Below are 21,893 nucleotides of genomic sequence, written 5' to 3'. Positions count from 1 at the left end.
CATACCAAAAATTCAATAGTTATCCTTGACTCCTTCTCTTTCCTTTTCCTCCTCATGTCTTATCCATTGCTCCCATTTGGTTCCAGCTTCCAAAATAAACACTCTTTCTCACTATTCAGCTACTGCATCCCCAGTGGAAGCCACCACCATCTCTTATCTGGGCCACTGTGAAGGATACCTCATCTGTTTTCATTCCTGCCTCTTGGCCCTTATTCCATCCATTCTCTGCACTGCAGTGAGTGTGAGCTATTTCAAATCTCTTGTTAGATATCCTCTCATTCAGCCTTTCTCAGGGTCTTAGGAGATAATTAAGCCCTACAAAGAATGTTATGCCTGACTATTTTCTCCCTTTTCCTAAGGATGATACCAGCTAATACCATTCTCTCTCTAAAGCAGTAGAGATGACCTAAGTCATTACATGCAATGGATGCTTTATAGTGTTAGGGCTTAATTCTCCCCCAAGAACTGGGTAGAAATGGCTATAAAAGTTTCCTGTCACACTTCAACTATCAATTACCATAGTCTACTAGGCCCTTGTGACCTGACAGCCACCTCTGCAGGTGCATTGCTAACCTTTTCTGAGCACAGGAGCTCTTTTCTTTTCTTTTTTAATATATTTTTATTATTGATAATGTTACAGATATTTCCCATTGCCCTCCCCCTTTACCTTCCTCCTCCCAGTCCCTACCCACCCACCCCTAGGTCTTCACTACCCTATTGCCTGTGTCCATGGGCTACGCATATTTATACTAATAAAAGCCTAGGTGGTCCTCGCACCCACATGTGACACCCTCACATCATCACAAGATGGCCGCCACAAGATGGCTTCCACAAGATGGCCACCACAAGATGGCTGCCACAAGATGGCTGGCAGGGGAGAGCAGTTGGGGGCAAACAGGCCAGCAGGGGAGGGCAGTTGGGGGCAACCAGGCCTGCAGGGGAGGGCACTTGGGTGAGACCAAGCTGGCAGGGGAGAGCAGTTGGGGGCAAGATCAGGCCAGCAGAGGAGGGCAGTTGGGGATGATTGGGTCGGCTGGGGAGCAGTTAGGTGTCAATCAAGCCAGCAGGGGAGCAATTATGGGGCAATCAGGCTGACAGGCAGAAGCGATTAGGGGTAATCAGGCAGGCAGGCAGGCAAGCAGTTAGGAGACAGTGGCCCCCAACACCCCGATCAGGGGCGGGGCCAGACAGCAAACCTCCTGTGGCCCTTCCCTGCGGCCGGCTGGGCCTGATGTGCCCCCATAAGGGCAGGCTGGCCAGACCCACCCATCCCCACCCCTTCTTGCATGAATTTGTGCACCCAGCCTCTAGTAAGTATATAAGTTCTTTGTTTATCTCTTCTCATCCCCCCCCCAACTCCCACATCGGGGTATGTCAGTCTGTTCCATGCCTTCATGCTTCGGGTCATATTTTATTGGTCAATTCTTTTTTCTTTCTTTTCACTAGATTCCATAAATAAGTGAGATTATGTGATATTTGTCTTTCTCAGGTTGGCTTATTTCACTGAACATGATATTCTCCTGGTCCATCCATGCTGTCCCAAAGGGTAAGAGATACCTCTTTTTTATAGCTGCATAGTATTCCATAGCGTAAATGTCCCACGGCTTTTTTATCCATTCATCTACTGATGAGCACTTGGGCTGTTTACAAATCTTAGTTATTGTGAATAATGCTGCTATAAACATAAAGGTGCATATATTCTTTCTGATTGGTGTTTTGGGCTTTTAGGATATATTCCCAGAAGTGGGATCAAGGGGTCAAACAGAAGTTTCATCTTTAATTTTTTGAGAAATCTGCATACTGTTTTTCATAATGGCTGCACCAATCTGCATTCCCACCAGCAGTGAACTAGGGTCCCCTTTTCTACACATTTTCGCCAGCACTTGTTGTTTGTTGATTTTTTATGATAGCCATTCCGACAGATGTGAGGTGATATCTCATGGCGCTTTTAATTTGCATTTCTCTGATGATTGGTGACTTTGGGCATTTTCCCATATGTCTTTTGGCCATCTGTATGTCCCCTTTGGAGAAATGTCTCTTCAGTTCTTCAGCCTGTTTTTTAATTGGAATGTCTTCCTTTTGTTGAGTTGTATGTGTACTTTATATATTTTGGATATTAACTCCTTATCAGGTGTATCATTGGCAAATATGTTCTCCCTTTTTCATTTTGATACTGGTTTCTTCTGCTGTGCAGAAGCTTTTTATTTTGATGAAGTCCCATTTGTTTATTTTCTCCTTAGTTTCCTTTGCCCTGGGAGATGTATCCATAAACATATTGCTGTGAGAGATGTCTGAAGAGCTCTTTTCTGTTCCTCATTTATAGAAGCATCTTTCCATCTGGGATTCCTTCTGCCTGGAACCCTTGTCCCCAGGCTTTCAAGGACCAGCTCCCTCTGTTAGTCATTAGATCTTAGTTCAAATGCTACTCACTCTGAGAGGCCCTCCCAGACACCTTAATTAAAGATACACTGCCAATACCTGCTGTTCCGCTGCCTGTTTCATTTCTTTTACAGCACTTATTTATTATGATCTGAAAGTGCCTTCTCTGTCACTTATTGTGTGTCTTCCCACGCACAGCTGAGTGACACAGGGCATTTCTATTTTATTCATAGCTGAATTCTCAATAACCAGCAGAAAGCTCTTCAGAGGGAAGCCATCTGTAAAAGTGTATTTGGAGAATTTATCAGACATTTATTTTGTGCCAATCACTGGGCTAAAAGCTTTGTAATGTATCTTTCTATCACCCCCAGAGTTGTCCAATGGAAATATAAACCATTTTTAATGTTTTAATAGCCACATTAAAATAAGTAAAAAGAAGTAGATTAAATTCACTTTAGTAATATATTTTATTCATCTCCAACATGTTCAAAGTGCTACCTTCTCATTAATTGATTTAAAAAGAGAGATTTTTAAATTTTTATTTACTTATTTACTTATTTATTTGAGAGAGAGAGAGAGAGAGACATCAATTTGTTGTTCCATTTATTTATGCATTCATTGTTTCGATTTTTTTAAAAAATATGTTTTTATTGATTTTTAGAGAGAGAGAGGAAGGGAGAGGGAGGGAGAGAAACATCCATCGGCTGCTTCCCGCACAAACTCAAAATCCGGGCATGTGCTCTGACTGGAATCAACCAGCAACCTTTCTTGCAGGGGAAGACACTCAACCAACTGAGCCACACCAGCCAGGGCCATTGGTTGATTCCTGTATGTGCCCTGACCAGGGATTAAACCTTGGCATATCGGTACAATGCTCTAACCAACTGAGCTCCCTGACAGTTTTTTTGTCTGTCTGTCTGCTGTCTGTTTCGGTACTCCTCTTCAAACCCTCCCGTCTGCCTTCTGGGTCCTGAGCTCACTGCTGCCTCAAAGTTTGGGATTTGCAGGCTTTCACTTTAGGCCCAGGCCCCAATGTCCCCCAAACTGAACCTCAGCTTTCCTGCCATTTCTGTATGTTTCTCAGTGTGCATGTGCCTGTTGGGGGCTGCGTCGCAAGAAAACGGGGAGGCAGTCCTCCAGTGAGGCCTTAAAAGGCCTTCCTGTGTAGATGCCCAGTGAAAACAGATGTGATAAATGGCCCGTTGCAGGGGTCTTCACCAAAGAGGGTAGGAGACAACCAGGAAGGGACTCCAGAGCCGGGGGCATGCACAGGTCAGCGCTGACCGGAAGTGTGTGAGGAAAGGTGCTGAGTGAAATGCACAGCCTTTGGAGGCAGAGGTGACCTCCCTGAAGAGAAGCCGGTGGAGCCCGATCAGGAAGCTCCGCGCTCCACATTCTGCCCTGGCCATCACGTTGAGGGAGCTACCAGAGGAGTCAGCGCTAATGTTGGCAGCCACGTTGGAACTGGCAATTGACTTACCCACTGAGGATATCAGAACTGTAAGTTTGGGCTTCTAGGGGAGGAGGATTGATGCCTGGGCCAGGCCTTTGCGGGGAGGGAGCTGGACAGGGCTTCCCTGAGGTCAGGAGAGATCGTGGGAGGTTTCTCTGAAGTATATTGAGGATGGTCAATGCTAAAATAAAATGTGTTACAAATATTGTGCCATGTTTTAAAGGTTTCCATTGAATGGATCATACAAAAACATATCCAGGGCCTATGGTTTTGCAGACAGTTTGATTCACAAGAAATAACGAGATGGCCCGGAAATGGGACACGGTTTTTAAGGTGTACAACGAATGAGACCTTGATCTCTCAATCCAGTCAGACTGCCTTTGTAACGCTCTGAAAAATCCCAATTACAGATAATTTAAGAAGTTAGAAGTTATTTTTCCTGGCTCCTGCTTCCATAGGGAATTAGTGAGGAGGGTCATCTGAGAGCAAGCTGTACTAAACGGGTGATCTGTGCTAAACGGAGGTCTTGAGAGATCTTTCACCAGGTGGCCAGTGCTGGAGGGACATTGCTCCCTGATGCTACATTGGGAAAGAGTAAAGAAGGGGGCTGTGTAAGAGTGCGGTCTGTCATGGTGGGAGAGGGCTGCTAGCTGAGGCTTACACAGTGATCCTGGGGCCACACATCCTACCAGGAATGCAGAGCATCAGATGGGAGGTCCTGGGAGATTTTTAAGGCAGAGTTCCTTGTCTATTGGAGAATAACATGAAAGGAGGTTCACGCTATGGGAAATGTTGGAGCTGTTGTTGTGGGGCCAGGATTGTGGGATATGTTGGGTAGGGAGCTCTCTGAAGGGAAGTTACTGTTTGGCAGTATCTGATAGGGGCTTGATTGTGCTTGCCCAGGTGTAAGCTCGGGCGTGGACAAGGGGGCTGGTCCTTCATTCAGTTCACAACTGTTTATTGAGTGCCTGCTTGTGTCAGGCACTATGTACTAGGGGTATAGTGGGAAACAAAAGAGTTTCCATATTCATAGGACTAACCATCTTAGAAGCATGGAACAGACTGACGACTAGCCGTAGCTAATAGAAATAGAAATAGAATGGGAGTCCCATATATAATTGAAGATTTTTTTTTAAATATATTTTATTGATTTTTTACAGAGAGGAAGAGAGAGGGATAGAGAGTTAGAAACATCGATGAGAGAGAAACATCAATCAGCTGCCTCTTGCACACCCCCCACTGGGGATGTGCCCGCAACCAAGGTATATGCCCTTGACCGGAATAGAACCTGGGACCCTTGAGTCCGAAGGCCGACGCTCTATCCACTGAGCCAAACCGGTTTCGGCATAATTGAAGATTTTTTAAATAGCCAAATTTTAAAAAGAAGAAACAGGTGAAATTAACTTAAAATTTTTAAAAATTCATCTTTAGGTTTGAAACTACTACAGATGTCCTCTTTGTTGTTTTTTCCCCCATTGACTCCCTCCACCCCACACTCGTCCCTCCCAGGCCTTCACCACACTATTGTCTGTGTCCATGGGCTATGCATATATGCATATACATTCCCAGTTAATCTCCCCTCACCCACCCAACCCATCCCCACCTTCCCTCTGAGACTCGTCAGTCTGTTCCATGCTTCTAAGTCTCTGGATCTATTTTGTTCATTAGTTTATTTTGTTCATTAGATTCCACATATGAGTGAGATCGTGTTTTATTTAACCCAATATATTCAAAGTATTATTTCAACATGTAATGTGAAGATATTAGTGAGATGTTTATATGCTCTTTTGATTTTGTTTCAGTGTCTTTAAAATGTGGTATGCGAGTTTTACACTTGCTCCATATCTCAGTTATGATTAGTCACATTTCAGGTGCCCAATAGCCGCATATGGCTCCTGGCTACTGTATTGGACAGTGCAGCTCTAGAGTGCGATAAAGAGAACAGATTAATAGAGATGTTTCTGGTAGCGATAAATGCTAGAACAAAACATAAAGCAGGGTTAGAAGATCAAAAGGGCAGGTGTTGCTTTAGGGGGGGTGGTCAGACTGGCAAGGCCTCACTGAGGAGGTGTCATTTCAAAAGACCTGGAGGAAGTGAGGGAGCAAGGGAAGGAGGGAAGGCGTCATGCAGGCAAGCTTGCCTGTTCGAGGAGCCCCAAGTTGGCTGGGTGGCTGAACCAAAGTGGGCAAGGTAGTTGAGGGAGGTAGGAGATGAGGCCGATGGTAAAGTCTATAGGGCTTTATTCTGGAAGTAACTGGAAATCACTGAAGGTTCGAGAGTAGAAAGATGGCATGATCTGGCTTAACATAAAAAGGGGCTTTCAGGGCTCCTGGGAACTGACTAGGTATCCATGGGTAATGGAAGGTCTTGATAGGAACGTAGATGGGAAAGAGGTCAATTGCAGCAGGGTGCACTGAGGAACATTACCTCAAGCCCCAGATGGTGGAGAGACTCAGAGTTTCCGTGAGGAATGTAGGAGCGTGAGGGGCCTCTTAGTGGGAGCGGCCTGGGGGCTTTTTATTTGTGTGGGCTGTCACTGGTTTGGGGAGGAGCACCCAGGAATGTTGTTGTCGTAGGTTCATGGGTTGGATGTCCGGAAATGCTGGGGGAGGTTTTAATAGGAGGATAGTCATCCAGGGCAGTATGCTGTGTTCACAGGAGCATCTGGGGATAGTTCATCGCCGAAGTTCTTGCGCTGCCTCCGCGGTGCTCGTGTTTGTCCGAAGTGGGCCGGGCCCTCAGGAAGGACCGTGCTGAGGAGGCAGCACGAGGAGCGCCGTGTCAGCAACAGAATTCCCTCACGGCTGAATGGCTTTGGGCTCAAGGCTAAAATTAAGGTGTCTTTGTTATTGTTGCTTTAAAATGCTTTACTATGAAATACTTCAAACACACATAAAAATATGAGAAACCATACTAACACAGCCTAGTGTATACATCTCCCAACTTTATTCATCTTAACACTTTGACCTGTTTATTGCAGACTTGATTTAAGAACCAAAAACATTACAGACAGAGCTGAAGCCCTAGTCATCCCTTTCTTGGTCCTCTTTCCTTCCCTGTCCAGAGGTAACAATCCTCACGTTAGTGAAGGACTTTTTTCCCACCCATATTTTTACACTTTCACTGCAAATGGATGTACCCACAAACATATATATTGCTTTGCATGTTTTTAAGCTTTACATAAATGGTTTCACACTATAGGTATCATCTTGTGACTTAGATTTTTTACTTAACATTGAGTTTTTCAGACTCAGTCCAGTTGATGCATGTAAGTAACTCTATTTCGTTTTCACTGCTAGATACCTACTATCCACTGGATGGATATACCATATTTTATTTTCTCATTCTTTGATTGGTGGACATTTAGATGGTTTCCATTTTTGAGCCATTGCAAACATTGCTGCTGTAAAACCATTATATCTACCTCTTTGTGTATGTATGTAAGAATTTCTAGTGTATTCCTAGGACAGTAGTTGCTGGGGTGCACATACCCACAACTTTGCACTTCAGTCCTGGTTTTATCATTCAGGAATCGGATGAGAAATTTAAGTGACAGAAAGTTAAACCCAGCCGTACTTTGTCTCTTTAAGTTTTGTTTTCCTTTCTGTAAAATGAACCTGATACTAGTACCTACTTCATGAAGTTGTACAAGTTAAATAGAGCATGAATGTAAAGTACTTGCTACAAGGGGCTCAAAGCCTGGGAGCTCTCATGGCTTATAGAGATAGGAAAGTAAAATGGTTAGAAGCTCGGGCTTTGGAGCATAACAGAACCTGGTGTAAAGCCTGGCCTGCTACTCCCTCGCCGGGTGCCCTTGGGAAAGCACTTCCCTTGGCTGAGCTGTTTCCTCATCCTATATAATAAAAGGGGACAATATATGCAAATTGTCCCCTTGATTGGGAGTTCGACCGTAAGTCCAATGGGGGCCGGGGGCCTCCCACATCCCCACCCCCTGGCTGGCCGGGCCTGATCGGCCTGACCAGGGTGGCCAGCCGGACCCCACCCAGCATGAATTTGTGCACCGGGCCTCTGGTCCATTATAAAAGAGCAAATGAGTGCAATTGTGACTATCTGTTCTCCAAGTAAGAATCTGTCTGGGTCATGATCTGACTGGAGTTATATAGCATAGTCAATAACAGCTCCTGTTTGTGAATATGAATGAAAGTAGGCTAACATTTATTGTTTCCTAACTCCTAGGAAGAATTGATATTACTCTCACTTTACAAATGACGAAACTGAGGCCTTAACAGAGTGGCCATCCAGACGTCACATAGTTAAAAAGCGGTAGGAACAGCCTTTGAAACCAGGTCTGACTGATTTAAAACTTGTGTTCTAACCACCAGGATATACCACCTTAAGTGACTTCAGAGCTGCCCATCATTCTCAACGACGGTTTCCAAACATTTCTTAAGGGATGGAAACATATTGTCCAGCAAAATCTTATATGGAACCCCAGCTTATAAAGCGAATGAAGTTAGAATTACTCCAGTTAAAGCAGGGGTAATGGCATAGGTGCGTGCAAGTTTAATCCTGGCTCTGCCAAGTACTAGCTCTGTGAGCCTAAACAAATTGCTTCATCTATCTTTGGTTTCTTCATTGGTAAGATGGAGATAATGATTCCAACCTAATAGGATTGTTATGTGGATCAACTGAGATAATATATGCAAAGCGCTTGGCATAAAGCCTGGCTTGTGATAAGAACCAAACAAGAGTAGCTGTTGTCGCAATTGTGGCTGTGGTTGCTAGCACCTTCAGGACTCTCTTCACTGACCACAGGATGGAGTGGGAATTTCTCCACCTTGTATTCATGGCCCTCCATCATCTGACCAAACCTGCATTTCTAGCCTTCACCACCTACATTGTCGCCAAGCTGAATTAGGTCCCCAATCCAGTATCCTTGCACTACCAGTCCTGCATCTATACTCTGACCACTGAGGGGACGCCCTTTGTCCTCTCTCTTGCTCCAAAAGTATGAAAATATCTTTTTTAAAATATTATTTAAAGCTTTTATTATGGAAATTTGCAAAATATACAAAATAAAAAGCTATTATAAAGAACCCTCGTGTATTTCTTACCTAGCTTTAGTAATTACCAACCACTCTGAGGTTCCATGTTTTACCTGACAGTTTTAGTTGTCATTCATGCTAGCCTAGATCCATCATTTTATTAAGTTGTGCAAAATGCTAATGTTATAATTATATTATTCCATCTGCATTTATTAGCTGCAAATCCTTATATAAAGAAAAACTTTTTGTTTGCCCTGACGTACAACTGGGTCATGATCTGACTGGAGTTATATAGCATCGTCATAACAGGAAAGAGAATAAATGCTTGATCCATTATTTTCAAAATAATGAATTGGTTTCCAGCAGCCTCTAAAAGTAACAAATGAGTTTGTTGTTTTGAGTACCATATGATTTCTTCAGTGCCCATGTCAAAAACTATTCCTAGTTTTCTTACCTGACTCAAAAGGAATTTCTCCCTTCTGTTGAATTTAACTTGAACACAGCAATTTCTATCTGTGCACTTCATCTTCACCTGGGTCATTAGCTCCCAGAAGGCAGTCTGCACAGTACTTAATGTCTCAGGCAGTGTTTCTCAAACTTCATTGTGCATATGAACCCTGGCAAGATGTGTGTGTTGTGGGGGGGGGGGGGGGGGGGGGTGGACGGGTTGTCTAATTAAAATGCATATTCTGATTCACTGTCTCTAGGGTAGGCTGAGATTCTGTATTTCTCACAAGCCCAGATGAGGCTGACGCTGCTAGTGCAAGGATCACACTTTAAATATGAAAAATATATTTCTTTCATTCAGTAAGATGTGCCTAATCTCAGCCAGTTCATGGGTTAGGCCCTGCTACCTTAAAATGCAAAGGGGTGTGTGTGTGTGTGTGTGTGTGTGTGTGTGTGTGTGTTAAGAGTTTTATTGTATTTTATGTTTTTAAAGAATAGTTTATTGATTTTTAGAGAGAGAAGAAGGGAGAGGGAGATAGAGAGAAACATCGATGTGAAAATGTAACATTGATCGGCTGCCTCCTGCACACACACACACCACCACCACCACCACCCCCGGGGGGGATTGAGCCCGAAACCGGGTGTGTGCCCCTGACCAGGAATTGAACCAGCAACCCTGGGTGCTCAGGACAACGCCCAACCAACCGAGCCACACTGGCCAGGGTGAGAGTTCTATTTTTTATTTTTATTTTTTAAGTATAGTTGGTATACAATATTATATTAGTTATATTAGTTTCAGGTGTAGAGTTTTACTTTTTAAATTTATTATTTTGAATATGTAATAGTATACATGGTAAAATATATATATTTTTTCCCCATAAAATCCAAAAAAGCACCCAGTGTATATCAGTCCCCAGAGATGATCACTGTTACTTCTTGAGTTTTATTCTAGTGACATTTTATACAGATAAGAGCATCTATTTGTGCCATCTCTCTTCTTTAAACATATTATTCACATTGCTCTGCCATTCTCTTTTTTTATTTTACTATCTTAGAGATTGTTCTATATCTCATCATACATCTCTACTCCTTGCTTAATGGGTGGCACAGTGTCCACAACAGATCTATTGGTTGTCTTTATTAAGTATACAGTGAAGTGTGACTACTTCGTGGGTTCATCCTCATCCTGCACATTCTCCAGAGAGACCAGGTGTCTTGTCTTCCATTCTTCCAGTTCTCTGAATTACCTGGTTCATGTTGGTGCACTAATCTAGAATACATCTATCACTTATTTATGCAAGCATGTCTACACTTTTTTTCCAGATTCTAGTCTCTCTAAACGCAAATTGTTTCTTTTACTCAAAGACATTCTCTTGTTTTATTAATATATTATTGGGAATATACATAAGCGTGTATAACATGTATATTGATGGGGTACAGGACACACTACCCAAAAATATGATGCCTTGGCATATTGAATATTTTAAGCCAAAGGAGTTTGAGAAAATAGATGCAGGAATGACTCTGTGTCCTTCCCCTGAAGCAGGTCCTAAGACCCTCATGTGAGAGGTGCCCTCTCTACACCCAGAGGAAACAATCATCTTATCTCCAATACCGAGGGCTCCCAAGAGGAATCTGAAAGAACAGGTCTTGCTAAGTTTCTCACCATTTACCACACTGAGCTCATACCCCTTTGGTCCTATCACATTTTTGCATGACTTCCCACTCTTCATCAAATCCAGCACAGAAGATACAGGTTCAACCTCTTCTTTAGGTCTTCACTTCCTTATAAGGCTCCCATGTTCCATAAAATTTATATTAAACTAGAGGCCTGGTGTATGAATTTGTGCCCGGGTGGGGTCTGGCCAGTCCACCCCAATTGGGGCTGATTGGGGCCGGGCCGGCTGCGGGGAGGGGCTGTGGGAGGTTGGCTGGCCAGCCCCACCCTTGATTGAGGTTGGAGGTGCCTATTGGGGGCCAGGCCAGCCAGGGGGAGGGGGCACAGGAGATTTGGGGGGCCCAGATCGGGCCGGTTGGCCATCACAGTGCGTGTCATAGCTACCGGTCTTTCCAGTCGTTCTGGTTGTTCCATTGTTCTGGTCGCTGAGCTTTTATATATATAGATAAGTTTGTATGCTTTTTTCTTGTTAATCTGTCCTTTGTTGCAGAGAACCAGCCAAAAACCTAGAAGGGTAGAAAGAAAAAGATACTCTTTCCTCTCCTACAATATATTTAAGGAAAAAATAAAACCACTAATAGTAGAAGCCTTATCACCCACTTCCTCCTCCATTTGCCCCAGCAGGGTAACCACCATCCTGAATTTTCCATTAGTCATTCTCTGGCTTTCCTTTTCTCAGGGTTCTCAGGCTCTAATGCATCAGAATCACCTAGAGAGCGTGTTGAAACACAGATTGTTGGGCCCCGCCATTTCTGATTCAGTGTCTTGTAAGTTTCCATTCGATGCTGCTGCTGATCCCAGGACTACACTTGGAGGGCTGCTTCACCTCAGAGATAGTCTTGACTTCTGTATGATGACCCTTGTCCTTCCCTAAAACCTAGACATTGAGTAAATGTGTCTTAAGGACCTGCCCTCATTTTTCCTCTACTCCATTTTCTATCACCCAATTTATGAGCATTCAATCTTTGCTAAATATTTTTTAAATTTTTTAATATATTTTTATGGTTGATAGTATTACAGATATCTCCCATTCCCCCCATCCCCCACTCGCATCCCCCACCTACCCCCTAGGACTTCACCACTCTATTGCCTGTATTAAATATTTTAATTGATTGTAGCATTTGACCAGCATCTATTTATAAGTTTCTCGTGTGTGTGTGTGTGTGTGTGTGTGTGTGTGTGTGTGTGTGTGTGTATTATTGTTAGTTAACCAAAAGGAAGGGTATGAGCAACATTTATGTGTCTTTGTCATCTAATCTGTAAGCCATTTGAAAGCTGGAACCAAGTGAAAGGGTTCAGAATAGGCCACCCTCAGGTAGCCACTTTGGCACATTGCTGATTTGGGGCTGACGGCATTGAGACACGGAGGGTGCAGGAAGTGTTCTCTGTTCTTCCCCTTTCTGCCTAAAAGCAGGTCATAACCTTTTCCTCGAGAAAAGTACCTTCCCTGTACCAGGAAGAGAAAAGCAATATTTATCACCAGAGTCTGGGAGTCGACTCCAGTCTGTATAAACAAACCTTCTCAAATCACCCTGATCTTTCATTCGTTTCCCTCATACATTTCTTACTCACCATCCCGCAGTTTAATGTTCCTAGTCCAAGCCGCTTTGTGTTGTCACATCCCCATAATTTATTGTTCTTTGTATAAGTAGGTATGTAAGCTTTTGAGCCTCACATCTCCTTGGAGATTTTATTTTCCTTCTGAAGATCCCAATGTACCCGTAAAAAATATATTAAGTAAGTTTGTAGGCCTTTCTCCTGTTAATCTGTCTTATGTCAGTTTAATTCTTAAGCCAAGCACAGAATTTAAGAGAGTAAGAGAAAGTTTTTCCTGCCTCTGCACAAATTTAATTCCCCTCTGTTTGCAGTCCACTTTACAGTTTGCACACTCAGTTGCTTATAGAGGCCAAGAGGCAAAGTAGATAAATGAAACCTGCCAGGTGGAAATTTACTTACCTGGAAACCATGTTCTGTGCAAGGAGGGCAGCTATTACTTATACTTAAGCCAATCACAGGTTCATTGTCCTCTGATTTTTCCCAGTTTTCAAGAGAAACCAAGAATAACCCCAACATTTTAAGACACAGAGTAGACACACAGAGTACACAGAGATTCCATGCAGAATACATCTGCAGGAACTGGCTCTGAATCCATTTCATGTTTCAAGACCTTTGCAATGGATGATGAATGGATGGATGGATGGATGGATGGATGGATGGATGGATGGATGGTTGGTGGATGGATGGATGGACAATTGAATGCGTGAGTGAGTGAGTGAGTGAGTGAGTAGTGAGTAAGGTCACTGTGGCAACTCTTCGGGGGAGTGAAGAGAGCAGGCTATTGTGGAGTACCTACTACATACCTGGCCTTGTGCAAGAGGCTTCACATACCTTATCTCATTTGACCTTCATAAAAACACCACAAGATCGTTGTTATAATTCTCATTTATTTCCACAGATAAATAAATGGTTGCTTACAAAGGCCTAGGGTCACACCACTAGTTTTCTTATTTATAACCTACCCAATTTAGAGAAAACCAAAAGGATTTCAGGTGAACTAATGATTTAAGCTGGGTCCTCAGCCTTGGATTCAGATAGCTTTGTTATACCAAATTGCCACCACCAAAGGAGTTAGGTTCTCAAAAAGCAGGAGGGGGGAGGTGTCAGTAGTTTTGAAGCAGGTTTGATTCCTTAGGCATCTTATCATGCAACTCACAGCTTCATGCTCCTCAAGGATGTCAGCCAATACTAAGGAACTAAGATATAGGTGGTCTCTTCCCATCTTGATATGTCCTCCCCACTTCCCCCTATCTTACTATTTACTACTCAGAATTCAAGATTTTTTCCTACCAGCCTTGGAGCCCACTCCATCTTAATTCCTTTCTAGAGGATAAGGACAGAGCCACAGATACAGGTGCTATTTAGTTGGGAAACATTTTATTGGAGTTATTGAGCCAAGAAAGAATGATTGCAGGATGGTGACCAGATCCCACATTAGCCCCCTCTTCCAGCAGGTATCAGTAGTGCTGGGTCTTGAAGGGAACGGTCACTGGGCATCAGGAGTGGCACTCCTCAATCCCTTCAGCTAGAGGGAGAAAGGGTATGATCAGATTAGGGACCCTCCGGTGCAGGAAGCTGGAGTCCTCCATAATGAAGCCACTGATGGAAAGGAGTCTCTTTCCCAGTCTAAGTTCCCATTCTCTATTGTAGCTGAGATTTCCCTTAACTTTGGTGAAGAGTTTTATTCTCCTTTCACCGTCCCACTCTCTCTCCCAGATCCTCTACTATCCCCACCCCCAACCTCCTTATCCTCCTAATGCTCACTTCCTCTTACCTTAGGAAAGGCATCCCAGTTGAGGAAAGGAAGCTTCTTTTTGATCATCTAAAATAGAAAAAGAGAATGAGAGACATGTCACAGGTCAGGTGAGCATGGATCAGTAAGCACCCACTCTCCGTAGTGGTGATGGGATTGTTGTTTTATAATTAGTAAAAACTAATATTTTCTGTGCCCTTGCTCTGTATCTGCCTTGTCCTAAATGCAGTACAGCCATGATATCATTTGGTCTTCACAGCAACCTTTTGAAGGTAGGTACTGTCATCGTCCTCACATCACAAGTGAGGAAACTGAGGCTCAGGGAACTGAAGACATTTGCATGAGGGCACACAGCAAGTACGTGCAGAGCCGTGTGATGCAAGCTCTAGTTCCAGCATAGTCACTGATGTGACTATGAAGTTTGGGTAGGCCACCTAACCTAGGACCTTAGTTTCTTCATTGAGGATGAGGGCATTCAAATAAACTCTTTCACTGATTCAGTGCTTCCTTTTCTGGAATTGTCTTTGTGGCCTTGTTTCTCCTACTGCCATGTTAGAAATATAAGGTATAGCCATGACAGCCTCCTGGGGAAACTTTCTTTGCTAGACAGCATCCAAGCATGGCAGCTACTTCCTCCTGGAACTCAGGAAAGAACCCAGAGGGCTAGGACTAGCACGTGTTGCCACTACCCTGGATGGACTGCAAACAATCTAGGAGAATAAGGAGTACACAGGCACTTACCTCAAAGAGGGCATGCCAGTTCAGGAATTCTTCCGTCTTAAAAGCCTGTGGGGAAAGAGAGACCCAAAGAGTGTTGTTCCAGGGGAGGACAAAGCTTAGCCCCTAGCCCTCCCGAAAAGAGGAAGGGGCAAGCTCACTACCAAGGTGTTGATCCCCTTTCTGATGTGGACATTTGTGGGGGCAGCACTAGAGGTGGTACTTACAGATCGAAACTTTTCGATGTTCAGGAACTGAGGGCTAACGGCCTAGGCAAAGAAGCGGGGTGTCAGGAAAAATGTCCCCATCTGTTCATGAAGATGAATAGATGGGGACAAACTCATGGCTGGAGTGTGGGAAAATGGGCGTTTACCTCAGGTCCTGCTGCATAATTACCAATGGTGGTTTCTTCCTGGAAAGCAAAGGGGAGAAAGGAGACAAATGATCATGTGACAGCAAATCCCTTTTCCCAAAATCTCTCAACCAGCTCTGCCTTCTTCCACAGGCCAGTTCACAAGCAAATAGCCTATTCTCCACCATAGGGCCTCCTTAACCCAGTCTGTTCCAGCAAGACAGATGCCCGACAGACGGACACGGTGAAGAGAAGGGCATGTGTAAGATAGAGAAGTAAAAAACCCAGACCCGCGTCAGGTGGGAAGGGTGGAGAAAGAGGACTCCTCCCAAGAAAAACGAGCTCGTGTTGTTCTGCAGTCCTGGCAGTTCCTGAGACACCCACACTTAGCCCAGCGAGCTGGGTGGGGGAGGCTAACATGCCAGTGGAAGCCAAGCTGCCGAAGTGCCCTGTCTGCCTTGAATTCATGGAGGCTGGTTTGCTTTGTGACTTCATTGCTACCCAAGTCCCAGTCTCTATTTCCATCCTCCATTTGGTAAGTCCCCCAGACCTTAGCACAGCCCATCTTGATGCTCTCCCAACTTGCCCGGCTTCCTGTTTCTTATTCCTTCCTTCCCACAACAGAGGCTAGACCCAAATGTTTAGATCTCATAGTAGGTCGGCTGTGTTTTATTTTATTTGAAATTAAACATTTTTAATGACTAAAAATTCATAAATCAGATTTCCCGTTTCTCCTGAAAAAATTAAAAAACTCTGGCCACACTGGGTACGTTTCCCTCTTAACAGCAGTCAGAATACAGACCGTCCCTTTCAGATTTGGGCAAATTTGCTCCACCTCCCCTGAGGCCCCACCAGCCCTTTGGCCCATCGACATCACTTGCTTGGATCCTTAAGCAATTGAGTTTGTGACTCCTATCTTAGACTTTTCAATCCAGCATACACATTCTCCCCCCACCTTGGAATAAGGTGGGGATAGAGAGGCCTCAGGATTCCTCCCGGCTAGAAACGGGCTCGTAAGGATTTTTGCTATGGCCTGGGCTCCAGAGGTAGTAGGGAGCGTCCAGGCACCCGGAAGCCATTTCCAGGGATATGAATGAAACAAAGATGAAGCTGAACCCAGACAGCCAGCCTCAGCCCCTGTCTCCTCCCAGGGTTTAGTTGTCCAGCCTCCACCCCATACTTCACCATCCCTTCCAGAAATAGCATCTCCTTTCCTACAGGTCTCCCCAGGAATGCTTTGCTTCCTTCCTCCTTTCTTCCCTTCCTCAGAGCCCAAGCTTCTCGTCCAGCCCCTGATAATATTCAAAAATAAGAACCACTTATCTAGTAATGGACAGAAAGTAAAGAAACTGAAGAGTAAGTGAGGGAATAGGCATAAGAAAAAGAGAACCCAGGTGATGTGCTCACCTCAGACCTACCCAGGGTAGCCCCCTGAGCAGAGTGGAGCGCCAAAAGAGAGAGAAGAACCACAGCAGGAAGAACTGGGATCCTCATGGTGGCAAGTTTAGGGTGCTCTGAGGCGGGGCCTCCCTGCTTGCTCTTTATATTCCCAGGGAGGCAGATGTGAGCAGAAATGGGGCCCCCACCCCACTGACTCACCCCCAGATCCTGTCACTCACCCCTGGGGCTCTGGGAGGGAAGGTATGGACTGTCCCCCACTTACCTTGGATTTCTCAATTCACATTCTGCCCTAGGCAATAGGAAGGTGAGATGGCAAGGAGGTTCTTCATGCAAATGGAGCTGGGATGGAGACAAGTTGGACCTGTCCTTCCAAGGGATTGGCAGTGGCACCCAAGCACCTCTCCTTTTGTCTGTCTCTTTTCCTTACATCCTTCATTCCTCGCATTTCATTCAGGCTTTTTTCCACCCTGCCCAGTTTTGTCTAAACTCCTTAGACTGGCATTGAAGATATTTCATGTTCTGGTCTCAATCTGCCTTTCCTCTTTCTTCTTATACTGCCTTTGCATGTTTCTTACATTATGGCCAAACTGGACTTCATACCAAATATACTCTTCTTTTTCCTCCTCCAAGTATCCTCCCATGCTGCTCCTTATTCCTAAAATGCCCTTCTCTCATCTCCAATTCTCAGAATCCAACAGCCATCTTGGATGAAGCTTCCCTGATTACTCCCATCGTCCCTCACCTGCCTTCCTCACACATTTTGCCTTTCTCAGAATTGCCATAACAGTTCAGTTGTATCTCTCTGACATTGCACCTAGAGTAGCGTATGATCTTCTCTTATTTCCCTCTTAGAATATTAAGTTCCTGGAGGTCAGGAACTATATCTTAATCACCTTTATGTCCCTCAAACACGGCACCTTACACAGAGTATAGGTGGAGCCAACACATTTGTTAGATTGGATATGTTAGAATTCAAGCATCCTTCCACCAAGTTGTAGACTTTCCTCCTTTGGGGATGGACCCCTCCCATTATCCAACTGCTCATCTTTTACTCTTGGGTCTTCAGAGAGATTACTGTTTTGCCCTAAGACAAGGAATAGAGGAAAAAATGCAAAACAGGTCTTAGAGCTAATCAGTTGGAGATGGGACCTAGGTCCTGAACTTTGAGTGCCTACTCCATTCCATTGACTTATCCCACCCCCTACATCCCTCCCCCAGTTTAGGAGTTGATCACCTCAAAGTGACAAAACATCCCAATCAAACAACCTCCTCCACAATGAGGTTCAGGTGGCCCAACCAGTTCCTGGTGTAATAGGGAGGTGCTGGAACATGGACTAGTGCTACCAGGACACAGCAAGACCTTATTTAAGAGTGGGCCTCTTTCCCCAACCTGATGCAATGCACACAGGTGGCAGGCCTGGAGTGGGAGGGCTACAGTCATTCATGAACAATGTTTATGAACCCCAGAAGCACTTCAGTTCAACTCTCATGCTGCCGCACACTTCAATCCCTGACATCCTATCCCTCTTTAGCCTTAGGAAGCCTCCTCTGTTTTCATAGAGCTACCTGAGTAGACAATCCTTCAGGGACACTCACTAAGCACAGATGACCTGTGACAGTGGATGCAGTGTACAGTTGGTGCTCCTGGAGGGGACAGGTGAGAAAATGACTGCAGTGGGTGGAGCACCTCCCCAAGAAGTTTTCTGGAGGACACAAGTTTTTACGTGTAATGAATTCTTACTAATTAATTAACAGTGACTGGAGGAGCTCATTAAGCGCCATTCTGTCAGCATAAAGTCAACTCCAGGAGTAAAAGGAATAAAGAATCAACAGAAGAGAACTGCTGTTGTAAAATCAACTCCACTTAGATATGCTATTGTAGGAACACTTTGGCATCTAAAGCAACAGGTGATCCAAACACCTCCAAACGCCATTATCTATTTGGCTCTGGAGTTCTTTAGCAACAAATTGACTTCCCCACCATTTTCCTCTCCACCTAATACTAGTGCTACTAATAATAATGTTAGCCAATTTATTGATATCTTACTTGCGCCAAGTGCTCTAAATGCATGATCTCATTGAAATGTCACAGTGATTCGGTGAGGGAGGCACTATAATTATCCAAATTCTTTAGGTAGGGAAACCACAGCATATAGAGATTAAGTAATTTACCCAAGGTCACACAGACAGTGTGGCAAGGCCCGTGTTCAAACCCCAGGATTCCAGAGCCTACACCTGTATTGGCTTTTTGCTATGTTGTGGAGTAGTGTCCTAGAAAGGGCCGTGGCCAGCCCACATACCACCTTGTGTGATTAGACCCATGCCCTGCGAGCTGGGGACAGGCTGCATTTAGTCCCCACTAGCCCACTCGACCAGGTGTCCTTTGTGGTGTGCAGCCTGCACAGCCATAGGTGGCAGCTCTGAGCACATGTGTATTAATTTCAATAAATCCAACTGTAAACTCCTGGCAAAATGAAAACAGAGAACTAAGAGATTAGCCCCAGAATGAGCCTGCAATTGCCTCAGTTTCCAGATGCCTCACACGGTATGTGCATCTTGCCACACCCAGTATGTATTTAATGATATTTCTAGTTTTGTTCTAGTGTTTAAAGTTCTAGTGTTTAAAGATAGGTACTTTTTAATAATGTCTCTAAACACAAGCTAGCTACTTCATGTGCACAACCCAAGAAATTCTGTTCTTGTGCTGGAGAAAAAAACTGGATGTGCTAGACTTACAACTTGTTTCAATTTGGTACCTTCCTGACGGACAAGTTTGGCTTACGTGACTTATGCTGTAAGTGCTAACTAATGTCTCTCTCCAAGCTCCTTGCCATTCCCCCATCTATACTGCCTCAGTGAGTTTGTTTCCTGAATGTCCTGTGTCCAGTGATCAAGCAGATGGGGGGATTCTCACTGAGAGAGGGTCCCAGCAGTTCAGGTAATGGCTGGCAGGATAATGGGCCTAGGGTTTACCATTGCTTTGGATACATCACATCGGATTCATGGTCAGGCAGAGCCACAGCTGGCTCTGCACCAACCCATTTCCAAGACTGGTTTATCTCCTAGCTCCCTCTCTGAGCATACCAGTAAACCTCTGTTTTCCCACACGCCAGCCCCCACCCTACTTCAGATCTGCCAGAACTTGAGTGTGGGTAGGAGGTGAGACCGAGCCCTGATTGCTACATTACAGACACACCTAGGAGCTGGGAGCTGGCCTCCTGGGTTCAGGGAACGAATGGGGGCTTTGAAGGGATGCACCCTGGGGCCTCAGGGCCTTGGTGAACACCCAGATGATAAGCCTTGGAGAGAAAGGGGGCCTGGGTAAGGGTATTGGGGTATGCGGTGTATTGGGAGGCATCCCTGTCCCATCCTTTTCTCCCTCTGCCAGTGTTATTATCATGCCCAAGAAAGCAGCCACTTTGCCCAGCAGGTCTAGTTTTTCCCCACCCTCTGCTCCTGTGTATCCTTTGCTTAAACATCTTTCAGAAACACTTCCTGGACTGGTCCAACTTAATTCTGATCCCTCTAGTTCATAAATATTTATTGAGCAGCCACTTAGGCTCTTGGTGCTAGGAATTGAAGATGGACGTGATGCCTGTCCTGTGGAGCCTATTTCTGGTGGAGGAAACAGATCATAATCTAACAAAAAATTAGGAAACAAGATAATGTCAGAGAATGACAAATTCTGGTGAGTAAGTTAAAATGATAGTGATCATATATGTATCCTTGGCTGAGCTGGCTTGGGGAAGGCCATGTGAATTTAGATCTAAAGCTCCAAGCTTCTGAAGATCCCGGGTTCCAGAGCCAGATAACAGCAGTGTTCCCCAAGGGCCTTTCCCAGGAGGTCCATAAGGACACTGGAGAGGGAGGCCAGAGCCAGGTCACCCCAAGCCTTGCTGAGGAGTTGGGATTCAATTGTAGGGCTAATGAAAAGCTTGCAGGGAATTCTGAGCAGGGGGTCTTTCCTGGCTGTCACGAGAGAATGGATTATAGGGAAAATAGGAAAGAACATAGGAAAGTTGCTTCAGAGGTCCAGACAGGAGAAAGGGGTGGCCTGCCCTTTTGTTAAAGTCCTTACACAAGAGGTCCTTTGCCTGCTTCAGATGGTACTTTAAACTTTTTTTTTTAATTTCTTTATTGATTAAGGTATCACATATTTGTCCTCATCCCCCCATTCCCATCCCACACCCCTCCCCACACATGCCCCCACCCCCCTGTTGTCCTTAACCGCTGGTTAGGCTCATATGCTTGCACACAAGTCCTTTGGTTGATCTCTCCCCTTTACCCCCACCCTTCCTTACCCTCCCTCTGAGGCCCGACAGTCTGATCCATGCCTCCTTGTTTCTGGGTCTGTTCTTGTTCATCAGTCTATGTTGTTCATTATTTCCCCTAGATGAGTGAGATCATGTGCTATTAGAAATACACTTTTAAGAACTGAAAATGAGACAAGCAATAATGGTTATGGTGACAGGCAAATGAATCAGTCTGTAGTGAGTTTCTTTCTGGGCCAACAGTTCTTCTGAGACCCAATTTCAATGTCCACCAGTTCCTTATGTGTACATGTCAGCACTGACATTACAGTTCTGGATGGTGGACAAATGGTGGTGATGCAGGTCCGACTCTCTCTGGTTTGGTCCTGGGAAACCTGCAGTGATGCACAGCTGCTAACTGCTAGTATGGGAAGGCCACATCAGCGTCTTCCGTCTCTGGACTGCTTCTCTTCTGTCTTCATGGCTGGAGTAGTCCTGTCGATTCCTCTCTGTTGCTGGAATCCTTTAAAGGGATGCTTTCAGCGATGTTGACCACCTCAGCTTCTCCCTTAATCCCTCAGGGACTGGCTCCAGCTGTTTCTGAAATCTCACCTACACTCAGGGAAGCTAGCTGTCAGTCAGCAGGAAGGATTGAGTGTTGGCCCTGGGACAGCTGTGTTCTCCCCCCTGTGGCTGCAAGGAGGTACTGCAAGGATATCTCTATAGAATTAAAACCCAAGACAAATACAAAGCAGTAGCTCCAATTCAGGGACACACGGGAGGAGAGGATGCAGAGCTAAGGAGTAGTCCTCCTCTCCCTTCCAGTCAGGTGGATTTAATCCAGTTGGTTTCCTCAAGTCCATTTTGGGCGTGGTTTCTATCATTTACTCATCAATATT

General features: G+C 44.8%; 1 protein-coding gene across 1 annotated transcript; it reads right to left on the bottom strand.

The window, feature by feature from the left end:
- Positions 1-13,881: 13,881 nt before the first annotated feature.
- KRTDAP (keratinocyte differentiation associated protein) lies at positions 13,882-16,881 on the bottom strand. The gene is made up of 6 exons (XM_028143561.2): positions 16,751-16,881; positions 15,365-15,403; positions 15,219-15,260; positions 15,016-15,060; positions 14,296-14,343; positions 13,882-14,046 (listed from the first exon to the last, which is right to left on the bottom strand). Exons 1-6 carry the CDS (start codon positions 16,835-16,837, stop codon positions 14,008-14,010), a joined length of 300 nt encoding a protein of 99 aa, XP_027999362.1. The 5' UTR covers positions 16,838-16,881; the 3' UTR covers positions 13,882-14,007.
- Positions 16,882-21,893: the final 5,012 nt, after the last annotated feature.

Source organism: Eptesicus fuscus, chromosome 21 (genome assembly GCF_027574615.1).
Source record: "Eptesicus fuscus isolate TK198812 chromosome 21, DD_ASM_mEF_20220401, whole genome shotgun sequence".
NCBI classification, from domain to species: domain Eukaryota; kingdom Metazoa; phylum Chordata; class Mammalia; order Chiroptera; family Vespertilionidae; genus Eptesicus; species Eptesicus fuscus.
Note: the sequence above shows the minus strand (reverse complement) of the source record. Positions and strands in the feature narration are given on the sequence as shown.